This window comes from Nyctereutes procyonoides, unplaced genomic scaffold (assembly GCF_905146905.1).
Source record: "Nyctereutes procyonoides isolate TBG_1078 unplaced genomic scaffold, NYPRO_anot_genome, whole genome shotgun sequence".
NCBI lineage: Eukaryota > Metazoa > Chordata > Mammalia > Carnivora > Canidae > Nyctereutes > Nyctereutes procyonoides.
Genome location: NW_026575125.1, coordinates 43,255,714 through 43,281,473, shown reverse-complemented (window position 1 = coordinate 43,281,473; position 25,760 = coordinate 43,255,714). Strand labels below are relative to the sequence as shown.

Genomic DNA, 25,760 nt, shown 5'->3' with positions numbered 1-25,760 from the left:
ATAGTAGGGCGCCTGATATTTTGAGTCACCACTATTAAGGGATGCTGGTCATCCAGTGTTAATTATGAGCCCCTGATAATTATGTAGATTTTATAGACTCTAAGAAGAACAGGAGAATTTATTTGGAAGCTCACCATCTCCTACTTTATCCCCTCTGTGTATTGTGTCCATTTGTGGCTCACTGTATGCTTATGTACATTCATATAGATTTGCCCCTGCTGATGTATGTTTCTCTTCCTACCAGTGGGAGTTAGTGTTTCTGTGTAGGAGTCTGGCATTATACTTTTTAGTCAAGTCCTATGAGGGGCATTCTCAAGAGAATTAATAGAACAACTTGTTTAGAAAACACTTCCCATCCCCAGATGTCCCTAAGCAGACCAGGCTGATTATAAATAGACTAGTTCAAATCAGAACTCTTTGGGAAGTTCTCAGAAGATCAAATAGCCCAATTTCAGATTAGACATTTGGGATCTGGGGTAAGGTATTTGGGCTAGAGCCTGCAAGATGGAGGTACTGGGGATAGGATGGTAAAAAAAGAAGAGAAAAGAGGTTTGGTAAAAGTTTGAAAAGAACAACAAGTAAGGACATAGCTCCTGCCAGATGCCTAATTTCTCTTTCAATGTTTGCAACTGCCACACAAATAGCTCTTGCATCTGAGTTGTCCAGGTGGCTGGAGATCTATTTATTTTGCATTTAAGCAAGCGTAAAAGGATCTTTGCTGATGTTTTTGCTTAAGGGTTCCAAATAAACTTTCTACCATGTTTATCTAGAGGTAGACTAGGGTAGATGTGGTTTGTTCAATACTTAAGTTACTTTTAGATCATCTTTAAGTCACTCTTTTGGAAGAAAGCAGCATTTATGCCCTGACGGATTTCCAAAAGGAATACAGAAAAGCTGGGTACTGCCCCCTCATTCCTGACTCTCAGAGAATTTACCATTGGGAATTCAGGCAAGTCACTTGGACTCTGTTTTTTCTGATCTCAAGGGGTTATTGTGCAAATAACTGGAATTGATCAAATAAGGGTACAAACCAAAGCAAGGTATCAGAATTCTAGCCCTACCTCAAGCCAAGTTAAGTTGTAAGGGCAGATGACAAGACAGTGGTTGGCAATATAAACTCATGGATTCTGATTGTCCTCATTTGGAACACCTAAAACCAGTGTCCTGCTGTGAGTTCCATTTTACTGAATTTCATTCATGTTATCTTACTAAAATAGGTATGTCAAGCATTTGTTGTATAGTGGCCTCAAATCTCAATTTCTGTAACTATATACTGTTTCTTCTAGAAGCTAAGGAATTTTAGATTTTTTGCCTGTGTGTGACCACATAATTTTCAAGGTATAAATTTCAGATTTATATAACATTGTATGTAATACTATGCTTCTCTATTTTTTCTAAATATAGGACAGTATAATTTGGAGAGGAATTGTAACTTTATGGGCTATTTTCCCCCTGTTCACATCAGAGATAATAAATAAACTCCTCTAGATAACATATTTTGTGGCATTTTACTTAGCACTAGGAGCTATATTTCTGTAGATTCCATAGTAGTATATATACATTAGTAACTATATCACTTCAAATTTTTACAGTTAGGCCAGTCAGTGCCTGTGCATGCACATACACATAAAAGCCTCCAAAGGCATGAAAGATAGCAGAAAGAACTTCATGGGGAATGTTTATCCAAAGGTGTTATATAATAGGCATATAACAATATGATACCAAAAGCATGATTTATAAAAGTAAAAATTGATAAACTGGACCTCATTAAAATGCTTTGTGACTTTATTAAGAGGATAAAAAGAGAAATTATGGACAGGGAGAAAATATTTTCAAATCACATTTCCAACAAAGTACTTGTTTCTAGAATATATAAAGAACTCTAAAATCTAAGTATTTAAAAATGAAAAAATCTGATTAGAAAATGGGCAGAAGACACAGGGATTTCATCCAAGAGAATATACAGGTGCCAAATAAGCACATGAAAAAATGTTCAATATCATTAGCCATTAGGGAAATGCAAATTAAGACCACAATAAGATGTTACTGCTTGCCTATTAGAATGGCTAAAATAAAAAAGTAGTGACACCATCAAATACTAGAGAGGATATAAAGAAACTAGATCACTCATATATTATCTATGGGAATGTAAAATGGTATAGGCACTCTGCAAAATAGTTTGGAAGTTTCCTTTCAAACTAAAAATAGATTTACCATACAGCCTGGCAATTACACTCTTGATTAGAGATTACAGAGAAGTGAGAATATATTTTCAGGTAGAAATGTGTACACATATGTTCATAGAAGTTTTATTCATAATATCCAGACACTATAAACTACCCAGATGTCCTTCAATGGATGAATAGTTAAACAAATCATGGTACATGCATGCCATGGAATACTACTCAGCAAAATAATTTTGATGAACCTCAAGGAAATTATTCAGAGGGTAAAAAGTTAATCTCAAAAGGAAACATTCTGAATGATTCCATTTATATAACAATTGTGAAATAACAGATTATAGAAACAGAACAGATTATTTGTGGATGCCAGTGGTTGAGTTTATGAATAACTGGTGAAATCTGAATAAACTCTATGGATGGCACCAATGTCAGTCTCCTGCTTTTGATATTGTACTATAGTTAGATAAGCTGGTAACATGGGGGAGGGTGGGTGAAGGGTACACAGGACCTCCTTGTACATTTCTTTGAATTTTCTTATGAATTTATAATTATTTCAAAAAGCTTTTCAAGCGTAACATTTTTTTCTGTATATTTTGTTTTCTATGTAGGGCATAATTAATTTATTTTGTGTATTAAAAGTAATTCCTGTGTATTAAAAAATAATTTTCTTCTTGTGCCTAAACATTTCACAATGTATTTTAGAAGGTGCAGCCTATAATGTAAAAAGATATTCATTCTCTGGTGTAGGTATGTGATGGTGAAAATGGGAGGTACCTGAGCACAGCTAAAACCAGAGTTTTGGAGCCCACTGCTAAACTATAATTGACAAATTTCATAGGGTTGTTTGTTTAGGATTTTTGTCACAATCGGTCCTCAGTTGTGGCATGACTAATCATATTTAGCTTTTAGAGTATGTTTCATACTTTCACTTAAATGTGGTTATATGAGCCCAGTGACTCCGTATTCTAATTAGAAAATAGATGGCATTACATTTTAGACTCAAGCAAAGTACCCAACTAAGGCAGAATGACTCTTGAGACTTGAAAAATATGTATTTCACATGTTTATTAGCTCTTGATTGCTTTAGGTTGCTTATTATGTGGAAGATGACCTGTGATATTTACTATGAGGAAGTTAATTAAGCATTTTGATTCAAGAAGCCTTTTTATTATTATTTTTTAATTTTTATTTATTTATGATAGTCACAGAGAGAGAGAGAGAGAGAGAGAGAGAGAGAGGCAGAGACACAGGCAGAGGGAGAAGCAGGCTCCATGCACCGGGAGCCCGACGTGGGATTCGATCCCGGGTCTCCAGGATCGCGCCCTGGGCCAAAGGCAGGCGCTAAACCGCTGCGCCACCCAGGGATCCCAAGAAGCCCTTTTAAAGGCTGTTGGTGTGCATTAGAATTTAGAACTCTAGCAGCCCCAGTGGCCCAGCAGTTTAGCTCCATCTTCGGCCGGGGATGTAATCCTGGAGATCCGGGATCGAGTCCCACGTCGGCTCCCTGCATGGAGCCTGCTTCTCCCTCTGCCTGTGTCTCTGCCTCTCTCTCTCTCTCTCTCTCTCTCTCTCTCTCTCTCTCTGTGTGTGTCTCTCATGAATAAATAAATTAAAAATAAATAAATAAATAAATACATATATAAATAAATAGAATTTAGAACTCAATAAGAGAATAAAGAATGTTATCAATGGACTTTATCAAGATCCTTTGTTTAATTGTCTTAGTGAGACCCTGAGAATATTTTAGCCTAGGAAAATGGTATAAGTTTTATTTATTTTTATCAACTTACTAAAAGGCTTATACCTAAGCTAATATATACCTATACACATATTCTGGAAAAAAAACATGTAAGTGGCAATAATATAAACTGAACAGAATGTGTAACACACCTTGATATCTTAAATGCTATTGAGAAAATATGACATTTTGCCTCACCATAAACTTGGAGAAGAAAAAGCACTCTACATGTACCATTTGAAGCAATGAGTTATGAAGATGATACCCTACATCCTCATTGCCTTTGTAGGGTGCTGAAAGGATAAATCAGGCAGAGTGTAGAAAATATTGTAAACTTCATGGAAAATATATGCTTGATGGTTTTTTCCTCATACAGTAAAAGGTTTTACACACTGAATTCTGCCTTCCTGCCTTCACTGACATCTTTTCCTCTACCATTTTTCTCTTTGATTCTCCTATCCACTCACTTCAGAACCACCTTCTTTTATCCAAATATCCATATACCCATACTGGCTGCAAGCTGTCAATCGACATGTCCTCTTACCTCTGAACATGCATTTTGAAGGATTTGTATGTGTGAGATTCAATTAAGGAATTGAGATAGACCAAAGGGCATCCCAATCCACCTCTGAGTCCTTGAATGAGAAGATGGTTATGTGCATATACTTTACATATTTGGGGGTCAGTAAGATTGTCCTCTTTCATACTTACTCAAGGTTTATGAGGTTTTCAAGTTACATTTCCCTTGTTATTTTTCATCATGTGAGGTGCTACTCCTTGCTAAAAAACCATGTGATTTTTAAAAATCAGTGAATACTGAGCCTGGAAAAGTCTTACCATGCCTCCTGGTGAGAAAGACCTGGAGAAATTAAAAAGTTGGGAATATCACAGTGGAAGTTCTGCCCATAAGGAAAAGCATAATTATAGGTAGACAGAGTGTCTTCTTATAGATCATTTTTCTGCAATAACCAGAGAGGGTGCATTGGCATGGGCACATAGGCAATCTCTGCTTACTCTATGCTCGCTTCTCTGTGTTAAAAGTCCTCTTGGTTTTCCGCTGGTCTTGTGTTGGTAGAGCAAATCTTTAGTTGCTCCTGTAGAATTGAGAGCTAAGTAGAACAAGCATTTCCTTTCTCTGCATCAAGGCTAAAAGTAAGAACAGCCATTTGGAGGGGGGGAATAACTTAAATATATAGTTACAAGCATGTAGGCATGAACAAGGAGATGGGTTTGTTGACTATAATGTCCACTCTAATCATCTTAAGCTTTTGAAAAGTACATAGATAAAATGAGAAGATGCATTTGCCAGTTTTTCATTGTATAGCTGTACATTTAGACTTCCCTTGAAAGCCCAAGGCACATAAATGACAAATAGAATAAGAAGGGGTTAGGATTCTTTGCTTTTGGCTGGCAGAGGTTGTTAGGTAGATAGCTGTAGACTTCTGGGTTCTGTCCAGTAAAGCCATAGGTCATGCTAGTTGGCATGATGGCACTCTGCTCTTAGTTGTTTGTCCTGTGGGAGATAGTCTTGTGATACTTAACCTTTATTTAAGATGACTAGTTTTGCATTTGCAAGATCAGACCTCTAAAAGTTGGTCATTTCTTCCTACATAATTGGCCTGGAATTAGACTATGCTATCAGATTAGATTACCACCAGGTAAATGGTGGTGCCTATAGCAGCCCTTGAAATTGTAGTTCCTATAGTTGTAATTAATAAAATACAACAGGAGAAGATGTTTTCAATTCAGTCATCCTTTTGGTCCTTCAGAAATTGCCTTGCTGTTTTAATATAAACATTAGAGAGGATTAGATTTGAAACGTCTACATGCTAAATTTAAAGAGATATAAACACTTGGGTTCACTAATCCTAGCTGTTCTAATCATTAGTTGTTTCAACACTAGTTTCTCTTCCAGACTTGAGTAGAACAGTTCTCTTAACTTACCTTAAATCTTCATACCTATAATCAGAAACTCTTCTGATGCTCTGGGTTCTGTTTTAAGGGGAAAAGTTCAAAAGTTCCAGCACTATGAGTATCTTTATGGGGACAGTAGGCACAGATTCCTCTACAGATTTAAATTTGATTTTCTATTTATAGACTTTGTTTCCTTTCCCAGTGATTCCTGCTCTGTTACCCATGAGAGGGAGAGAGTCTGTGCTTACATGGATTGATCCTTAAAAATCAAAAGCACCCTGATCTCTGGTAGTAAAACCCACTGGGTTTGGTCTATTAGTATGTAAATGATAATGTTAAATTTGGGCAAAACACTGATTTCCAGTTGAACCCCCCCTCAGTATCCTGTTGCAGCCACATATATACTCACATATAACAAAGCTTGTGTTCCAATTTACGGGTCAAAAATATTACCACCACATCCATAGAAGGAAAGAAGAAATAAGTATTGAATTTATGCTTAGCACTAAGCACTTTCATATATTCTCTTGTCTTTATTAAGAGTTGAACGTGGGCAGCCCGTGTGGCTCAGCAGTTTAGCGCCACCCAGCCCAGGGCATGATCCTAGAGTCCCGGGATTGAGTCCCTTGTCGGGCTCCCTGCATGGAGCGTGCTTCTCCCTCTGCCTGTGTGTGTGTGTGTGTGTGTGTGTGTGTGTGTGTGTCTCATGAATAAGTAAATAAAATCTTTTTTTAAAAAAGGAGTTGAATGTCATTGTATGTGTTTTTGCAGATGAAAATACTGAGGTTTATAAGTTAAATTACTTACCCAAGGACATACACCTGATAAGCGATGGAGCTGAGTTTCAAATCCAAGTTTATCTAACTCCAAAATCTACACTCCTTTTTACTATACTTAATTGGCTTTTGTCTAAATATATGTGCTTGAAAATATAAGAATCTTCATGTGTTTCCTACAGTAGCAAGTTTGGCCTTTAGGAGTCAATTAATAGGAATATTCAAGAATATCCTTTCTCATTGTTTTCCCCAGGTGTGTTTTTCCTGCACTCAATTTCACTTTATATACATTCATCAAGTACCTACTATGGGTAAGTTGTGGCATTCTGGGCACTGTGATGGTCAGACATAACTCAGCTATGACATATATTTGTGATTTACCAAGAGAGTTTTATTTTTATTTATTTTATTTTTTAATTTTTAAAATTTTTTTCCAAGAGAGTTTTATGCTGAGGTTTGTCTTTTTGACATGCTCAGCTTTGAAATAATGTCTATTTCTGAGTCCAGGACCTATCCCTACAATTTTTAATTTGGTAGGAGGCTATTTTATGGCAACAGGCCTGAGCAATATTGATAGTTTTGTCTCTTATGTCTTGGTTTTCCCTTGACGAAACAATGCCAAATGTTAGCATCATTATCTGCAGTTCCCAGCAAAGAGATGGCAGCTGGGGGAAGTGACATGACTTGCTCACATAGCAGATTACTGCTGGAGTCCAAACTCCATGGAATTCAGAGTCCATCATGCCCACTGTCTCTCCCAGGTGCCATATTGCTGCCCATATCACTCCCATGTACAAATGTTTCTGTGAAGCTCTCAAACTGGATCATTTATATCTCTTGTGGTTTTGGAAACTATCCTCTCTCTCACCTCAAATCAACCCTTAATTTCCAGGAAAGAGAGGCAATGTGTACAGTATAATGAGTAGAAATATGTTTAGGCTTTGGAATCAGACAGATGTGGGTTAACAGTCATCCCCTTTTATAACTACGTATGACCTTGGAGAAGTTGGTTGACCATTCTGAGTTTCAGTGCCTTATCTGTAATATGAAGCCAGTAATACTTACCTGAAAATATTGTTGTATTAGTACTACTGTATACAATGTGACCAACAGGATGCTAAGCCATAATGGATACTTCAGAAAAGGTGTGGGTATCAGAATTGTGTCTGTAATAAGATATTAGGAATAAACTTAACCAAGGAGGTAAAGGACCTGTACACTGAAATTATAAAACACTGATGAATGTAAATGAAGACAACATAGCCAAATGGAAATATATTCCATGCTCATGGGTTGGGAAACAAAATATTGTTAAAATGTCCATACCACCTAATGCATCTACATATTTAATGAGTACATTACGTTTTATGATATATATGAAGAGATGAAAGGAGCAAGAGGGATTAGTTGTATCTCCATATTTCTCTATGTATCAATTTTGGTGTTCGTATATTATTGCTATTAGTCTGTCTCACATTGAACTCACCCCACCACCATTACTTACTCTGCTCCTCCCCTTTCTTCAGCAAGCCTGATTTATTAGATCCTATTTCCTTTCCTTTTTTAAATATTTTATTTATTTATTCATGAGAGACAGAGAAACAGAGACACAGGCAGAGGGAGAAGCAGACTCTATGCAGGGAGCCCGACGTGGGACTCGATCCTGGGTCTCCAGGATCAGGCCCTGGGCTGAAGGCAGACGCTAAACCACTGAGCCACCCGGGTATCCCTAAACCCTGTTTCCAATTAAAGGTCAGTCCCTTCAGCCTCCCAGAGGACAATTTTTCCTACTATTTTTTTTTTATTTTTTTTTATAAATTAATTTTTATTGGTGTTCAATTTACCAACATACAGAATAACACCCAGTGCTCATCCCGTCAAGTGTACCCCTCAGTGCCCGTCACCCATTCACCCCCACCCCCCACCCTCCTCCCCCTCCACCACCCCCAGTTCATTTCCCAGAGTTAGGAGTCTCTATGTTCTGTCTCCCTTTCTGATATTTCTCACACATTTCTTCTCCCTTCCCTTATATTCCCTTTCGCTATTATTCATATTCCCCAAATGAATGAGAACATACACTGTTTGTCCTTCTCCGGTTACTGTGGCCAAGTTAAAAAAGGGTGTTGCCTGAGTTCTTCTCTGGGATTTTGATGGAATCTTGTCTCACATTTAGATCTTTCATCTATTTTGAGTTTATCTTTGTGTATGGTGCAAGAGAGTGGTCCAGTTTCATTCTTCTGCATGTGGATGTCCAATTTTCCCAGCACCATTTATTGAAGAGACTGTCTTTCTTCTAGTGGATCGTCTTTCCTCCTTTATCGTACCAGCTCTGCAAGAAATTTTAAGGGGGACTCTTAAAACTCCCCTTTAAGAAGAAGTTCAAGTAACTCTGAACATGAATGGGCTTAATGACCCCATCAAAAGGCGCAGAGTTTCAGACTGGATAAAAAAACAGGACCCATCTATTTGCTGTCTACAAGAGACTCATTTTAGACAGAAGGACACCTACAACCTGAAAATAAAAGGTTGGAGAACCATTTACCATTCAAATGGTTCTCAAAATATACCCTAAAAACTACAGAACACTTCTGAAAGAAATTGAGGAAGACACAAAGAGTTGGAAAAATATTCCATGCTCATGGATTGGCAGAATTAATATTGTGAAAATGTCAATGTTACCCAGGGCAATTTACACGTATAATGCAATCCCTATCAAAATACCATGGACTTTCTTCAGAGACTTAGAACAAATTATTTTAAGATTTGTGTGGAATCAGAAAAGACCCCAAACAGCCAGGGGAATTTTAAAAAAAGAAAACCATATCTGGGGGCATCACAATGCCAGATTTCAGGTTGTACTACAAAGCTGTGTTCATCAAGACAGTGTGGTACTGGCACAAAAACAGACATATAGATCAATGGAACAGAACAGAGAACCCAGAAGTGGACCCTGAACTTTATGCTCAACTACTATTTATTTTTTGTGTGATTCAGGTCTAGCTGTCCTCCAGATCTTAGCTAACAACCCTTCTCTTCCCATTTTAGTCAATGCTGCATCCTCCCCAGCAACTCTGAGCAGAGAGCTTCACACATTGATTAGGGCACAATCTCAGAGCTAATGAAATGATGGCTGAGAGATGGTTCCAAGACCAGTGGGAATCCTATGCATCATTGGTGGGGAAATAGGCATCTTTTGTCATCTACAAGTCTCTGAATGATCGCTGCCATCTCCAGGTGCTCCTCCAGTGTAACACGCTCATCTTATTCTTATTTCTTTTCTATTCCTCTCTTCCTCCCTCTTTCCAGGCCTGCCAGCTTGAGTTATAATACCACTGATCTCTCCCTTTCTCTCTTTCCCCCTCCTTTAGTGCATTTGTACTTTTCTGGATAGGCTATCAATAGTTGAGCAGCACAAAATCCAGATGGTAACAGTCAGCCTTACTCTAAGCCAGTGGGTGTTAGAATTTGATAACTAATAGTTAGTAGCCATTTGGAAATTCAGCAGTTTTAATCCCTTAAATATAGTCTGGCTAGAGAAGGGGTTTACCAAATATTTGCCTGCAGGGAGAAGTTGGAAAGGGATGCAGATCTGGATGGTGTTTCAACAGGGAAATAAATAAAGTTCCAAAACTGTGAAAGGGTAATAGGATAATGCATCTGAACTTTAGGGCTGTGGCAAGTGGGCTTCTGGGAAGAGGAGGCAGCAGTAACAGCAGTACTCTCAGAAAAGTAAGATCCTTGTAGAATGCTTTTGTGCAGTGGTTGTATGGCCAAGTTAATTTTTAAATTATTGCTACTAGGAGATGTTCAGGTCAGAGAAGAATTTCCTTTTGGGTCCAGCATGGTATTACCCTCATTAACCATGAAGATGTCTCCTAATGGCACACTTGATGATATCATACTTCTTTACCAGAGGTGATGGCAGAGAGTTATACTGCTGGATAGGACAAAAGGGTTGAGAAGGGGAAATTAGACTTTGAAAATACAGACTACTAATTTTTTTAATAATAAATTTATTTTTTATTGGTGTTCAATTTACCAACATACAGAATAACACCCAATGCTCATCCCGTCAAGTGCCCCCCTCAGTGCCCGTCACCTATTCACCCCCACCCCCCACCCTCCTCCCCTTCCACCACCCCTAGTTCGTTTCCCAGAGTTAGGAGTCTTCCATGTTCTGTCTCCCTTTCTGATATTTCCTACCCATTTCTTCTCCCTCCCCTCTATTCCCTTTCACTATTATTCATATTCCCCAAATGAATGAGAGCATATAATGTTTGTCCTTCTCCGATTGACTTATTTCACTAGCATAATACCCTCCAGTTCCATCCACGTCGAAGCAAATGGTGGGTATTTGTCGTTTCTAATGGCTGAATAATATTCCATTGTGTACATAAAAATAGATCTGCCCTACGACCCAGCAATTGCACTGTTGGGGATTTACCCCAAAGATACAGATGCAATGAAACGCCGGGACACCTGCACCCCGATGTTTCTAGCAGCAATGTCCACAATAGCCAAACTGTGGAAGGAGCCTCGGTGTCCATCGAAAGATGAATAGATAAAGAAGATGTGGTTTATGTATACAATGGAATATTACTCAGCCATTGGAAACGACAAATACCCACCATTTGCTTCAATGTGGATGGAACTGGAGGGTATTATGCTGAGTGAAATAAGTCAATCGGAGAAGGACAAACATTATATGTTCTCATTCATTTGGGGGAATATAAATAACAGACTACTAATTAAAATGATATCAACACCAAAAACATAAAAAGTATATACAGTGAAAAGAGCCTTGTCCTGGAAGTCAGGAGGCCAGGACTAGTTTACCACGTAGTGACCTTGGGCAAGTTACTTATTTCACTTCCTTGGGTCACAGTGTTCTTCTCTGGAAAAAAAGCCAGTAGTATTGTCTACCTACCTTTCCTACTCATCAGGGTTGTCTTCAAACCCAAGTAAGGGGGCACCTGGGTGGCTCAGTCAGTTAAGCATCTGTCTGCCCTTGGCTTAGGTCCTGATCCCAGGGTCCTGGGATTGAGCCTGACATCGGGCTTCTGGCTCAGTGGGAAGTCTTCTCCCTCAGCCTCTGCCTGCCCGTCTGCCTACTTGTGTGTGCACTCTCTCTCTCTCTCAAATAAATAAATAAATTTTTTTAAAGCCAAGTAAAAATCCTCAAGATCTTTATAGCTGATAAGGTGCTGTGTAAACTATTATTATCTTAATTACTTAATATTTTATATTAAAAACAAAGCCAAAACTGAACCAAATAGCTGTGATTCACCCCACCAATCTCTCCTCATATCCTGCCTTCTTTTGCCAAATAACAGAATAGGGTATAACTTGCAAAAAGACCTGTGATTTAAACCCTTTTTTTCTTTCACTGAGGGAATAACTGGTTTTCCATGTCCTGTAAAACTCCAAGAGAAGTTTTATCCCTGCCATTTATTAGACTACTAGGAATGGTACTAAATTTGTCCAAGCCTCAGTCTCTCCATCTATAACGTAAGGATTATTACAGCACCTACTTTTTTAGGGTTGTTGCTGGGATCAAATGAGATAACCCATGTAATATGATTTTACACATTGCTTCCCACATAGTAAAGACTCACCAACTGTTAGTAATTCACATCATTACTGTTACTACTACTACTACTACTACTACTACTACTACTACTGCCACTGCTAAGGAATCTTGTCCTTGGTGGCCTTCTTTGGCATAGCTTCTCAGCTTTGTTACATGGCCAGTAATTCCTCTGGAACCAAACCCCACAACATAATCTCTTACTTGAAAAATTAGTGTCTCCTGCAATCACAGCCCTCCCCTCCCTTCTCCCTCCATGTTTAGTGGCTGTCAAATTACCATTGCCTCCAGAGGAGGCAACTTTGCTCAGCCAGAGAGCCTTCTGCTCAGAGGCAGCTAAGGTATCCACAGGTTTAAGGGATAAGTGAAGTCTCCCATGGATCTTTTACCCTCCCTCAAGTCAATCCCACCCCAAAATCCCTTTACCTGAGACCTTGCTCCTGCTCTCACCTATCACTGGTGGGGCAAAGCAGACAAGACACACACACACACACACAACATACACACATGCCTCCCATTCCCCCCAACAGAAGCACTAATGAATTGATGAATTTCATCTCTAGACCACTACTGCTTCAAGAAGCAAGTAGAACCAACTGGTTCTAGTATCCATTTCTGTCTACCAACCTTATGATTCTTTTCAACACTACTTTATAAAGCTGAGAAGTAATTAAAAGATGAAAACACACACATCCCCTCTTTATTATCTAACCACTTCATCCCAAGAGGACCTGTTAGTAAAAGTATTCTTAGGTCCTATGCATGCCTTCAGATAGCTGTCTGCATGGGGCCAGTTTGGCAATAAGATAATCTCCCCAACTCCCCAAGTACATGGGTTAGGTGATACACGCTTGTCAAACCTACATTATGAGAGACATTTATAGCCATTATTAGAAATAGACAGGTATTTTTTAATAAAGACCAAAGCACAGAAAGCATCAATTGAGTCTTCATTGCTTTGTTCTTTGAGTGAGTTGTAGCCAAATTAGCTACATAGTTGTATAGTTGCAAGATTCCTTTGGCACTAAGTTGCAAGCATTTTAAAATACCTCAAAAGGCCGAAGTCCCCAGCTTTAAGAGCTTCTAGTCATCATATATCATGTTGTTGCAAAACATAAAAATACAGAAAATTTGGGATTATGACATTTCTGGCACCCCACCAAAGGACTGTGATTTTTTTTTCTCATTTGTGAATCATTTGCAGTACATGGTCTACTCCAGCTAAACTAGTGGAAATCTGCAGACATTACCAGCCCATGGCTTTTCCTATTGGGTGAAATAGTGGCCCTTATTGGGTGAAGAAGTGGCCTGAAGTGATCCCCATGTTAGACCTGACACCCAAGCCAGAATATGGTGGCCATCTTATAGGTTCTTGGTATTTGGAGGGCACAGGCAGTAGAGTCAAATAGACCTGGGTTTCAACCCCAGCCCTGCTACAATGACTTGAACTAGTCACTTAACCTCTCTAAGCCTCAATTTTTCCTCCTCCCTTACAGGACTGTTACTGTGGTCATTAAATGAGATAATGCATGTAAACCAAGGTCTAATAACAGGCATTTGTCAGTCAAAAATAACTCTCTTCCTTTGGAGGGGGATGGTTGAAGAGAAACTTAGAGAAGAAACTACTGCTCTGGCTGCTTCAATGAGGGCATCAGCAGAGTCAGAACAGGGACCACTGGTCTCACGGGAGGTGTTAGGATATCGTGTGGCTTGGTGGTGGGATCCCAGAGATGGAAGCAGTAGGGGGTGCCCCTAAGAAGAAATACCGACAGAGAACCTATCCATCTTTGGAAGCTGATGGTCAAGTGAAAGGGTGGGGAATAAGGAAGTTGGAAGCAGGCATCCTTTGTTATTCTTTATAAGTTGGTGGCAATAGATAATTGGTGCCCTGGTCTCTGTGATCTTGGTTAACTTGAAGACCGGTGTCCAAAATTCCCTGATACCTCTCTTTTAGGCACCTGGAGTGACCACTTAACTTCCTTTTCTAACCATTAGCAACTGTGCTGTAGCAATAAGTCTTCCACTAAGCTCCCACTTACATCATTCCTTTCACTGCATTTCCAGCTTCTAAGCTTTTGGTTCTACCAGGGCTCAAAGAAAAAAAAAATCCTCCTTCCCCTAGCCTAAACCTTTTGTCTTCCCTGCATTTGTAGAGGAAGGCCAACCTTTTGCCTTATCATAAACCACTTTTCTCCTCAAACTTCCAAAGCTCTGACCCAACCCTTCCTCTTGATCCAACTCTTGGAATCAAGCTATCTTCCTGCTGGTCTCCTTGCATCTCTTTCCATGCTATCCTGCTAGAGCCCCCAAAACTATGCATATGTTCCAGGAGGCACTCCCAATACAGAGCAAATTCAATGGCTGTGGTTATAGCCTTCACTCCCACTGAAGAATCAATGAAGATTCCCCACATCACTAAAATAGAGTGACCTAAAGCCCCAATCCTCGTCCTGCCACTAATTTGCTATCTAATTTAGGTAAGTACAGTCCCTCTTAGGGCCTTATTTTCATCATCTCTAAGGGGGTGAGGAGGGAGAAGGTTAGTCATTCAGAGTCATTCAGAGCTAAGTCAAGGTTAGCTCTGAAAATTAAAAGGCAGTTTTGTAGAAAAAGCACTGACTTTGAGCTACATAGACCCCATCTTCATATCCCCTTCCTCAGCTAAGTTACTGGTCTCTTATAGCAGTGAAATAGCATGTTCAAGTCTGCACAGTTCAATGCAGCAAAACGAGCATTTGAATCTGTGTAGGTCTGGAAGGACTCAGCTGAGCTCTTCCCCCTTCCTGGCTGCTGCTGGTCCCAGGGCAATTATCAAGAGCCGGGTTACTGTTTTTTGTACTTTGTCAGCCTGGGTCCAAATTACTCACCTCCTCCCCAACACCCAAGCAGTTAGTGGTCCTTACCCTTCCTAGGAAACTCCAATAATAGAAAAAGGAAAGGGAGAGAGGGCAGAGAGATTTGAGAGCACATACGTTGTTTAGGCTTTATGGTCCTAGTAGACTAGTTTTAAAGTTACCAACCCTTGATATTTATCTTATCAATGTACTCACACTGGTGCAAAACGACACGTATATACAGAAAGTCACTGCAGTATTATTTATAATAGAATAAGATTTTAAACCACTGTCAACTAATAGGAGCCTGTTTAAGTAAATCATACTATATCCATATAGCAGAATGCTATGCAGTTGTAAAAAGAAATGAGGCAGCTCAATATTGAAAGGACTCCATGATAAATGAAGCACAGAGAGCAAGAAACAAAGCACAGTGCATAGAATGCTATGATTTACTTGAAGGCAAAATAATATGTGTATATGTTTGGCATGTGTAGAAAATATCTTTTGAATGATATGTGAGGAACTGGTTAAAGTTTTTGCCCTATTCAGAAAAAAATGTATCATCATTCTCAACTTTATTTCACTAATACAGAACAGGTACATGGATAATCATTTATAGTTCTTCTTTAGCACAGGAAGTAGTGGGAGGTATTTGCAACTATAGTCCTAAGCAGTAGAAAGATCTGATTCCTCAGTGTTAGGGTGACTTGTTAGGGTGACTAACAGATCTTGGTCTTCCCATGATTCTCCTGGTTTTAGCACTGACAGTCCTGGGAAAACTGGGACAATTGATCACCTTCACATTCTTCTGCTGCAGCCTTTATCCAGCCAGGGTTGCTAGTGCCAAGGAGGAAGCTCCCAGTAGTGGGGTGAAAAAAAACTGTGGCACAAGCCCCTGCCTCTACAATCCAGAAGGAACTCACACTTATAGAGTGGCAGGCACATGTCCTGTGAGATATCCTCATCTAACAAGACAAGGAAATTGAGGCTTAGAGAGGTTAAGTGATTTGCCCAAGGTCACACAGCTAGTAAGTCCTGGAGCCAGTCTGTCTGACTCCTGCCATGTCAAAAGGACCCTTGGGAATGTAAAGCTTTCAGTGAAACAGCAGGCCTGGCTTTGTTTAAAGCCTAAAGCACCCAGAGTTGCATTTTAACCAAATAAAACATTGTTGCTCTGAATCAACTTTGGCAGGCCATTTTGGGAAATGGCTTTCTTCCCATCACCCCTGCCCCCAAAGCAAAGAGAAGAGATGTTCCAGGTTTTTAGACTGAAGGAGCCAGAGGCAGAAAACTTGCTTCCCCAGCTGTGCTCATAGTAGGAGTCCAGTTCTCACTTGAAGAGTGATAACCTACTTATCCCCCAACTTGATCCACCTCCCTCCCAAGATCATCATGAGAAAGTAAAACAGAAGAGCAGCCAGCTAATAACAGGTGGTGGTACATGTCATGATGCTTGCCTACTCTTTGATTGGCTGGGGTTGGAATTTAATTTGGCTATGTAATAAAAGCTCCTTTTGCTAGAAAAGAATGAAAAAAAAAAAACCCAGAGCCTCATCCATCAAAAACCCACTGAGCCACAGAAAAACAGACGTAGCAGATAGCAGAAGCTTTGGGGATTTCAGAGGAGCATAGGAAAAGGTCACAGCAGCAGCTGTACTTGCCCTTTCCCAATTAAACAGCAGGCAGGTGATAATTATATATAGGAAATTGGGCTGCTTTATAGACCCTGTTGAGATATTTTATAGAATATATTTAATAAATTTAATAAATATGGGGCAGGGGAAATGCTTACCTTCACTGCTGGCAATTAATTTGTACATGCTGAGTTGTAGAGCATCGGGGAGAGAGATCATCTGTGCCAAGATGCAAGAGAATAATGGAGACTGGCTTATCAAACAGGACCCAAAAGGAAACTGAAGCAGAGCTTTCCAAGCTCTAGATTTATCTGCAAGTGCTGCTACAATTTAGGCAAAGATATTTTGTGTGAACCTGAATTACCTATGCTTTGGCAAATCCTATATTCTTGGATTTGAATGAAGCCAATACATCTCTGTGGTAACTGAACTCAACACCACACTCACCCCCACTACAAAACAGCCAACCTTGAGAGTAGACTGCAGTGTTTGGGTTTCAATGTCAGATAAAACTGTCAGGAAGGAGTAGGAGGCTCGCCTGCAGTATGTTCTGGTTTAAGAAGCATCAGGGGGGTCACATGACATTTCAGTATGTACAAGGATCCTATGATTCTTCCTAACTTCTTCCTATATGTGGCATCAAAAGATTACCACAGAAATGTGGCAGCTTGGACCATAAAATGGAGGTGTGCTCCATTTTATGAAATAGTTGTGTGCCTGTACAGGTGGCTACCAAGAAAAACTTCACATATGGAATCCTGTTCCTCATTGTCTTTCATAACATTAGAGATGCATTCTTTGGACAAATATTTTCACCCCAAGATGCTGCAAAATCTCAGAAATGCAAAAGAAATATTGACAGTCTTATTTGAGAGGAAAAATTTCAAATGCCTTGATAATGTCTTAGAAATAAAAATATATGGACAAGACACGTAAACTAAAGTTCAGGTTATCTTTTGTACAGCAGAATTGAGTTAGATGCCTTCCTACCTACTTCAAAGAGCTGCTTAGAGGATTCAATAGCAAAAGTAAAAGTACTTTATCGATCAAAAGTGCTGTATACATGTGAATTTTCATTACTCTTCTAGTCAATCTAGACAGTCACTTAAAAAAAAACAAAACAGAACTCCCTTCTTCCCCATAATGGATTACCATTTGCCTCTTAGAGGGAAACTTATTAACAGTTTCAGTACTGAGTATTCAGAGATGTTCACAGAACATTTTTTAATTCTTAGATATTTATGGTCTAGTCTTTCAGGACAAAGCTTGTAGATAAGTGTGTTCACTCTGGTGCGCATACTACTTAGTCACTCCCAGTTTTCTTGTCATGGGCAGAGTGGTGGAAAGAGAATAGAGCCCACCAGCATTTTTGTAGTTGTGGTTCCTCAAGTAAGGCAACAGAAAACACCCAAGCCTCAGATTTACGTTCTGGAAATTGGAGGTAACACTGCATGATTGTGGACGGTAATGAGATGATGTTATCTGCAAGCAGCCAGGAACTGGGAAACACTGCAAATCCTGTCATGGAATACAAGTGCTCTTTTCCCAAAGCCTCTGTTTGCAGGATATGTGTGTATGCCTTTCTTCCAATTTTTGTCTTACATCCTTGTTAGATTTAGTGGCCTTGAGTAGGTAAAGGTTTGTTTGCATGCACTTGTTTTATTGACTTGAGGAAACCCATTGATTGATTTTTAGCTTCTGCTTGTTCAAACTAGGGATACTTACTGAGTTTTAAATAAAAAGTGGTTTGTTTAAAAACAGAAGGATTGGTTTCTTAGGTACGCTTCTCTCAAATGTGGACAGAGTTGAAAAGGAAAAGAACAATAGGAACTTTACCTTCTTCCAATCTAGATTTGGGTATTTGTAGAAGTTCAGAGTTGATTATATAGAATCTGTGTTTAGAACTTAAGAATCTCTGATATGGCCTTCTAACCTTCCTACCTACTGTACATAAATCACGTCAACATTTATCTACTCCCAACTTGGTAATGTATATCTCATATGGATGGGATCCTAATACATGAATTCTGAATTCATACAATGCAATCTCCTCTGAGACTAGAAATACCCAACACTAAATTCACTTTGTCTTCTAGAGAAAGTAACAATAGTTATAGTTCAGAAATTGCAGACTGGTTGCCTTTGGGTGGACTTTGGCCTGCATACGTGTTTTGTTTGGCACTCACAATTTAAAGAAATTTAGTTAGTTACTAGCATTTCAATATTACAAAACTTTGCACAAATTTTAGCCTGGATTGCCAGCTTGTCTTGAAAAATAGAATGAGCTGCTAACACTGGTCAGCATTCAATCATAACAAACACCTATAACTTAGTAAGAACTTATCTTGGTTTCTCTAGCTCCCCTAATAGGTTTTGAAAACCTTTTGTTACCAACCAGCCTTTTTTGGACACTGACTAGATAGCCCTGTACTTAAAGCTGTGCATTCACAGTGACCAGTTTAATATTATGTAACATAGAGGAACAAATTGTGATTTGGCTGGTGTACCCAATGACAGGATATATGACTAGGTAGCTACTGTCTTGGTGGAACTCCTCATTTGAACCAGACAGTAAACATTTAGAGCAATAAGCATGAACCCTTCAAAGCTCTTTCAAATAATTCTCTGAGCTCACATAACTTTGTGTTTCTCTATGTGAATCATCAGTGTCTCCTCCTCCTCCACTCCCACTATCCTCATCTTGAGATAGGGAATGTGCCTTCAACTTCAGCTACCTCATAGGACCTACTCAAAGGTGGAGTCCATATTAGAAGCTCAGAAAACATGAATGAAGCACTCTATCCAATGATACATGCACCACAAAGTCTTTTTTCCCTTTTTCTTGACCATGACAAATGCTAGGTTCATGAAATGAGAAATGAAGGTTTTGATGACTTGTGTCCTCAGATTAAAAGGTTAATTAATTAATCAATTAATTAATGGTTCACTGTGTCCTTGGATGGATAACAGGATGTCATTAATTAGCAAGGCACAAGTAAGAGAAGAAAACAGAACATTTCTTTAGTAACAGGAAGGAGAATTAAAAAGTGATTATTACTAAGGGTTGATGGAAGGATGCAGCTGGAAAAGAGGCTGAATTCTACTTTTTTCAATATTTCAAATCACCAAGGTCTGAGAATTTTTCAAAAACCAGAAAGCCCAGAGTTCTGGGAATCTTCTGGAGGAACAAATCCCCCTCCTTATTTCTCATTATTACCTTATACCATCATGCCGCCTTGAAGGGAACAGAAAGAGAAGAGAGCTAGGTGTGCCAGCAGCAGTAAGAGGCATGTTGAAGTTAAGGGAGGTTTTTTTTTAATTTTTATTTATTTTTTATTGGTGTTGAATTTGCCAACATATAGAATAACACCCAGTGCTCATCCCATCAAGTGCCCCCCTCAGTGCCCGTCACCCAGTCACCCCCACCCCCCGCCCACCTCCCTTTCTACCACCCCTTGTTCGTTTCCCAGAGTTAGGAGTCTCTCATGTTCTGACTCCCGAAGTTAAGGGAGGTTTTAAAGAAGTGAAGGGAAGCTTCAAACTGAAAATAGAGGGAAGGGGAAAATATCTACCCAAAAACTGTACAATGAGCTATTACAGGGGACACTGTATATGACAAAATAAGAATAGTATGAGAAGCATTTAATAATAGACAGAGTAGAATAACTTGGGAAAAGGACAGAAACAATCCCTGTGGCTTCAGTAGTTGGAGCAGTTAAAATTTTGAACTTAAGCCTTTAGCAGAAATGGATAATATGACTGCTTAGGTATCATGAAGACTTAGTATGAAAGAATATATGGCATAGAGGTGAGAAGGTTAGGATAGAGAAAATAAATGCCACCATTGAGAGTGTATACCATAGGCCACCAGACCAGAGAAAGGAAAGAATGACATAATTGCAATGTTTAGAAGAGTTATTTTCTCATCAGTGACTCAGTTTCAATAATTTAAATATAATTTCTTATTCTCCCTGCCAGCCTTCCCCTTCCCACAAGATCTTATTGCTCACTTTGCCTTGACTCTTCTGTACCACTCTTTTGTAAGCATCTCAAGGGTATTACAATAACCTTGAAACTCCTGTAAGTTATCAAGAGGACTCAGATAAACTTTGCTCATGAACTGACTTTACAATTGACACACAGAGGCTCTATTAATACTATCTTATTGTTTAGAGAATTGAACAGAGAGTGTAATACATGTGCGTGTATTTGGAAGAAGAGAATGGAAGTAGCAAAGGATTGCTTAGATCATGGTCTCAAACTCAAATGCCTTCTGGAGTTAGACACCCAATCTGAAGGGAGTGGCTGCTGCTCTGTTCCAGCAGATTGTTGCCATGTGAGAATATAGGTCCACACTGTTACCATATTTTCTGTTTGTTTGTTTTTGTAAGAAACAGGAAACTTGAATTTTTCTATGAAATTGTCTGTTAAAGGCGGGGCAAGATGGTGGAAGAGTAGGATTCCCCAAGTCACCCGTCCCCACCAACTTACCTAGATAACTTTCAAATCATCCTGAAAACCTACGAATTCGGCCTGAGATTTCAAGAGAGAACAGCTGGAATGCTATAGTGGGAAGAGTTCTCACTTCTATCAAGGTAGGAAGATGGAAAAAAGATAAAGAAATAAAAAAGCATCCAAGGGGGAGGGGCCCCCGTGAGGAGCCAGGCTAAGGCCATGCGGCGAGTGTCCCCAGGACAGGAGAGCCCAGGCCCAGAGAAGCAGGAGCTTTACCAACCTTCCAGGACGGTAAGGCAACCACAGGGAGCTCGGGCAGGACCCCAGGAGGGGCAGGGATGCCCTCAGGCTCCCAGAGGCACTAACAAGAGGACCTGCACCCCGGGGCACAGCGCGCCACACTGTGGGCACTGGAAAAGGCTGGAGCCCGCACCTAGCAGGGCCCCCGGAGGAGCCCAAGAGTCTGCTGGGGCAGCAGCTCTGCACGGAGGGGGCTGAGCGGCCAGGGAGCAGCTCACGGCTCTGGGCGGAGGGGCCTGTGCGATCTGGGAGCAGCTCAGGCGTTGTCTCAGGCGTCGACTCAGGCAGCAGCTCCGGGCGGAGGGGGGTGGCCGATTCCAGTGGCACAAGCACAGCCCAGGATCTGGCGCTCCCCCCGGGACAGACGGACGCCGGGAGGACACAGGTCAGCGAGGATGCTCCTGCCACCAGGCGGCCCTGAGCTATACAGATAGGCGCACTCCACCCCCGGAGCATCTAGGCCCCTGAGGACTGGGAGCTGTGGTAGTTACTGTGGGAGCTGACTCCAGGGCTGGAGAGCTGGCCGCGGCCACTGTTTTTGTTCCTCCTGGTGTCACCTTGTGCCTCGGACTGAGGAGGGGCCTCACAGGATACACAGCTCCCACTGAGCCGTGCACCTGGCAGGGGGCTGGGCAGCTCTCTCAGGTGCACATACCGGAGAATCCGCACAGCAGGCTCCTCCCCAGAAGACCAGCTGGAAGGACAGGAAAAGAGCAAGTTCTTGACCAAGCAGCGCTGGAAAGTTCCAGGGGAAGTCGAGGGATTTACAGTATATAGAATCAGAGGATACCCCCTTGTTTTTTGTTTTCTGTTTGTTCCCCACCTTTTTTTCCTTTTTATTCGCTTTTTCTCCTTTTTCCAGTACAACTTGTTTTCAGCCACTCTGAGCTGAGCAAAATGACTAGAAGGAAAAACTCACCACAAAAGAAAGAATCAGAAACAGTCCTGTCTCCCACAGAGTTACAAAATTTGGAAAACAATTCAATGTCAGAAAGCCAATTCAGAAGCACAATTATAAAGCTACTGGTGGCTCTAGAAAAAAGCATAAAGGATTCAAGAGACTTACTGACTGCAGAATTAGATATAATCAGGCCGGAATTAAAAATCAATTAAATGAGATGCAATCCAAACTGGAGGTCCTAATGACAAGGGTTAATGAGGTAGAAGATCGAGTGAGTGACAGAAGACAAGTTGATGGCAAGGAAGGAAGCTGAGGAAAAAAGAGACAAACAAATAAAAGATCATGAGGATAGGTTAAGGGAAATAAATGACAGCCTCAGAAGGAAAAATCTACGTTTAATTGGGGGTCCTGGGGGCACTGAAAGGGACAGAGGACCAGAAAGTGTATTTGAACAAAACATAGCTGAGAACAGGCCGATAACAGGAAGGAAATTGAAGCAGTCATCAAAAACCTCCCAAGACACAAAAGTCCAGGGCCAGATGGTGTCCCAGGGGAATTCTATCAAATGTTTAAAGAAGAAACCATACCTATTCCTAAAGCTGTTCAGAAAGATAGAAAAAGATGGAGTACTTCCAAAGTCGTTCTGAGGCCAGCATCACCTTAATTCCAAAACCAGACAAAAACCCCACCAAAAAAGAGAATTATAGACCAATATCTCTGATGAACATGGATGCAAAAATTCTCAAGAAGATACTAGCCAATAGGATCCAACAATACATTAAGAAGATTATCCACCATGACCAAGTGGGATTTTCCCCAGGATGCAAGGCTGGTTCAATACTCGTAAAGCAATCAGTGTGATTGATCATGTCAGCAAGAGAAAAACCAAGAATCATATGATCCTCTCAATAGATAAAGAGAAAGCATTTGACCAAGTACAGCATCCATTCCTGATCAAAACTCTTCAGAGTGTAGGCATAGAGGGAACATTCCTCAGCATCCTAAAAGCCATCTACGAAAAGCTCACAGCCAATATCATTCTCAATGGGGAAACACTGGGAGCCTTTACCCTAATATCAGGACAAGACAGGGATGTCCACTCTCACCACTGCTATTCAAAATAGTACTAGAAGTCCTAGCCTCAGAAATCAGGCAACAAAAAGAAACAAAAGGCATTCAGATTGGCAAAGAAGAAGTCAAACTCTCCCTCTCTGCAGATGACATGATACTGTACATAGAAAACCCAAAAGATTCCACCCCAAGATTGCTAGAACTCATACAGCAATTCGGCAGTGTGACAGGATACAAAATCAATGCCCAGAAGTCAGTGGCATTTCTATACACTAACAATGAGACTGAAGAAAGAAATTAAGGAGTCAATCCCATTTACAATTGCATCCAAAAGCATAAGATACCTAGGAATAAACCTAACCAAAGAGGTAAAGGATGTATACCCTAAAAACTACAGACACTTCTGAAAGAAATTGAAGAAGACACAAAGAGATGGAAAAATATTCCATGCTCATGGATTGGCAGAATTAATATTGTGAAAATGTCAATGCTACCCAGGGCAATTTACCCATTTAATGCAATTCCTATCAAAATACCAAGGACTTTCTTCAGAGAGTTGGAACAAATCATCTTAAGACTTGTGTGGAATCAGAAAAGACCCCGAATAGCCAGGGGAATATTGAAACAGAAAACCATACCTGGGGGCATCACAATGCCAGATTTCAGGTTGTACTACAAAGCTGTGGTCATCAAGACAGTGTGGTACTGGCACAAAAACAGACACATAGATCAATGTAACAGAATAGAGAATCCAGAAGTAGAGCCTCAACTTTATGGTCAACTAATATTCAACAAAGCAGGAAAGACTATCCACTGGGAAAAAAGACAGTCTCTTCAATAAATGGTGCTGGGAAAATTAGACAGCCATGTGCAGAAGAATGAAACTAGACCATTGTCTTACACCATACACAAAGATAAACTCAAAATGGATGAAAGATCTAAATGTGAGACAAGATTCCTTCAAAATCCTAGAGGAGAACACAGGCAACACCCTTTTTGAACTTAGCCACAGTAACTTCTTGCAAGATACATCTATGAAGGCAAAAGAAACAAAAGCAAAAATGAATTATTGGGACTTGATCAAGGTAAGAAGCTTCTGCACAGCAAAAGAAACAGTCAACAAAACTAAAAGACAACCTACAGAATGGGAGAAGATATTTGCAAATGACCTATCAGATAAAGGGCTAGTTTCCAAGATCTATAAAGAACTTATTAAACTCAACAGCAAAGAAACAAACAATCCAATCATGAAATGGGCAAAAGACATGAACAGAAATCTCACAGAGGAAGACATAGACATGGCCAACATGCACATGAGAAAATGCTCCGCATCACTTGCCATCAGGGAATTACAAATCAAAACCACAATGAGATACCACCTCACACCAGTGAGAATGGGGAAAATTAACAAGACAGGAAACAACAAATGTTAGCCGATGTGGAGAAACGGGAACCCTCTTGCACTGTTGGTGGGAATGTGAACTGGTACAGGCACTCTGGAAAACTATGTGGAGGTTCCTCAAAGAGTTAAAAATAGATCTGCCCTATGACCTAGCAATTGCACTGCTGGGGATTTACCCCAAAGATACACATGCAGTGAAACGCCGGGACACCTGCACCCCGATGTTTATAGCAGCAATGTCCACAATAGCCAAACTGTGGAAGGAGCCTCGGTGTCCATTGGTAGATGAATGGATAAAGAAGATGTGGTTTATGTATACAATGGAATATTACTCAGCCATTAGAAACAACAAATACCCACCATTTGCTTCGACGTGGATGGACCTGGAGGGTATTATGCTGAGTGAAATAAGTCAATCAGAATAGGATAAACATTATATGGTCTCATTCATTTGGGGAATATAAATAATAGTGAAAGGGAATAAAGGGAAGGAGCGTAAATGAGTGAAAATATCAGTCAGGGTGACAAAACATGAGAGACACCTAACTCTCGGAAATGAACTAGGGATAGTGGTAGGTGAGGTGGGCAGGAGGTTGGGGTGACTGGGTGATGGGCACTGAGGTGGGCACATGGCAGGATGAGCACTGGATGTTATGCTGTATGTAAATATGTATGTAAATAAATATATATTTCAATGCAAATTGAACTCCAATAAAAAATAAATAAAAAATAAAACCAGAAAAAAAAGAAATTGTCTGTTAAATATTATCAATGAATTAAAAACTGAACAACACTACGTGAGCAAAAAAAGAAGAAGAAGAAACGAAAACACTTCCACAACCACTCAGGGGTGAATTCTTATTTAGATCATGGATGGAATTCATGGTAGAGCTCTGATTTGGTGACTTAAACTAAGTCTGTCTCTTTGTCCAGTTACCAGACTATGAGATACATAAAGAAAA

General features: G+C 40.1%; 1 protein-coding gene across 1 annotated transcript in view; it reads left to right on the top strand.

The window, feature by feature from the left end:
• Positions 1-25,760, top strand: part of DGKK (diacylglycerol kinase kappa) — a 169,074-nt gene that overhangs the window by 24,815 nt on the left and 118,499 nt on the right. Inside the window, exon 3 of the mRNA XM_055338021.1 lies at positions 15,853-15,985. Coding sequence (XP_055193996.1) covers positions 15,853-15,985 — 133 coding nt within the window. The remainder of the gene's footprint in view (positions 1-15,852; positions 15,986-25,760) is intronic.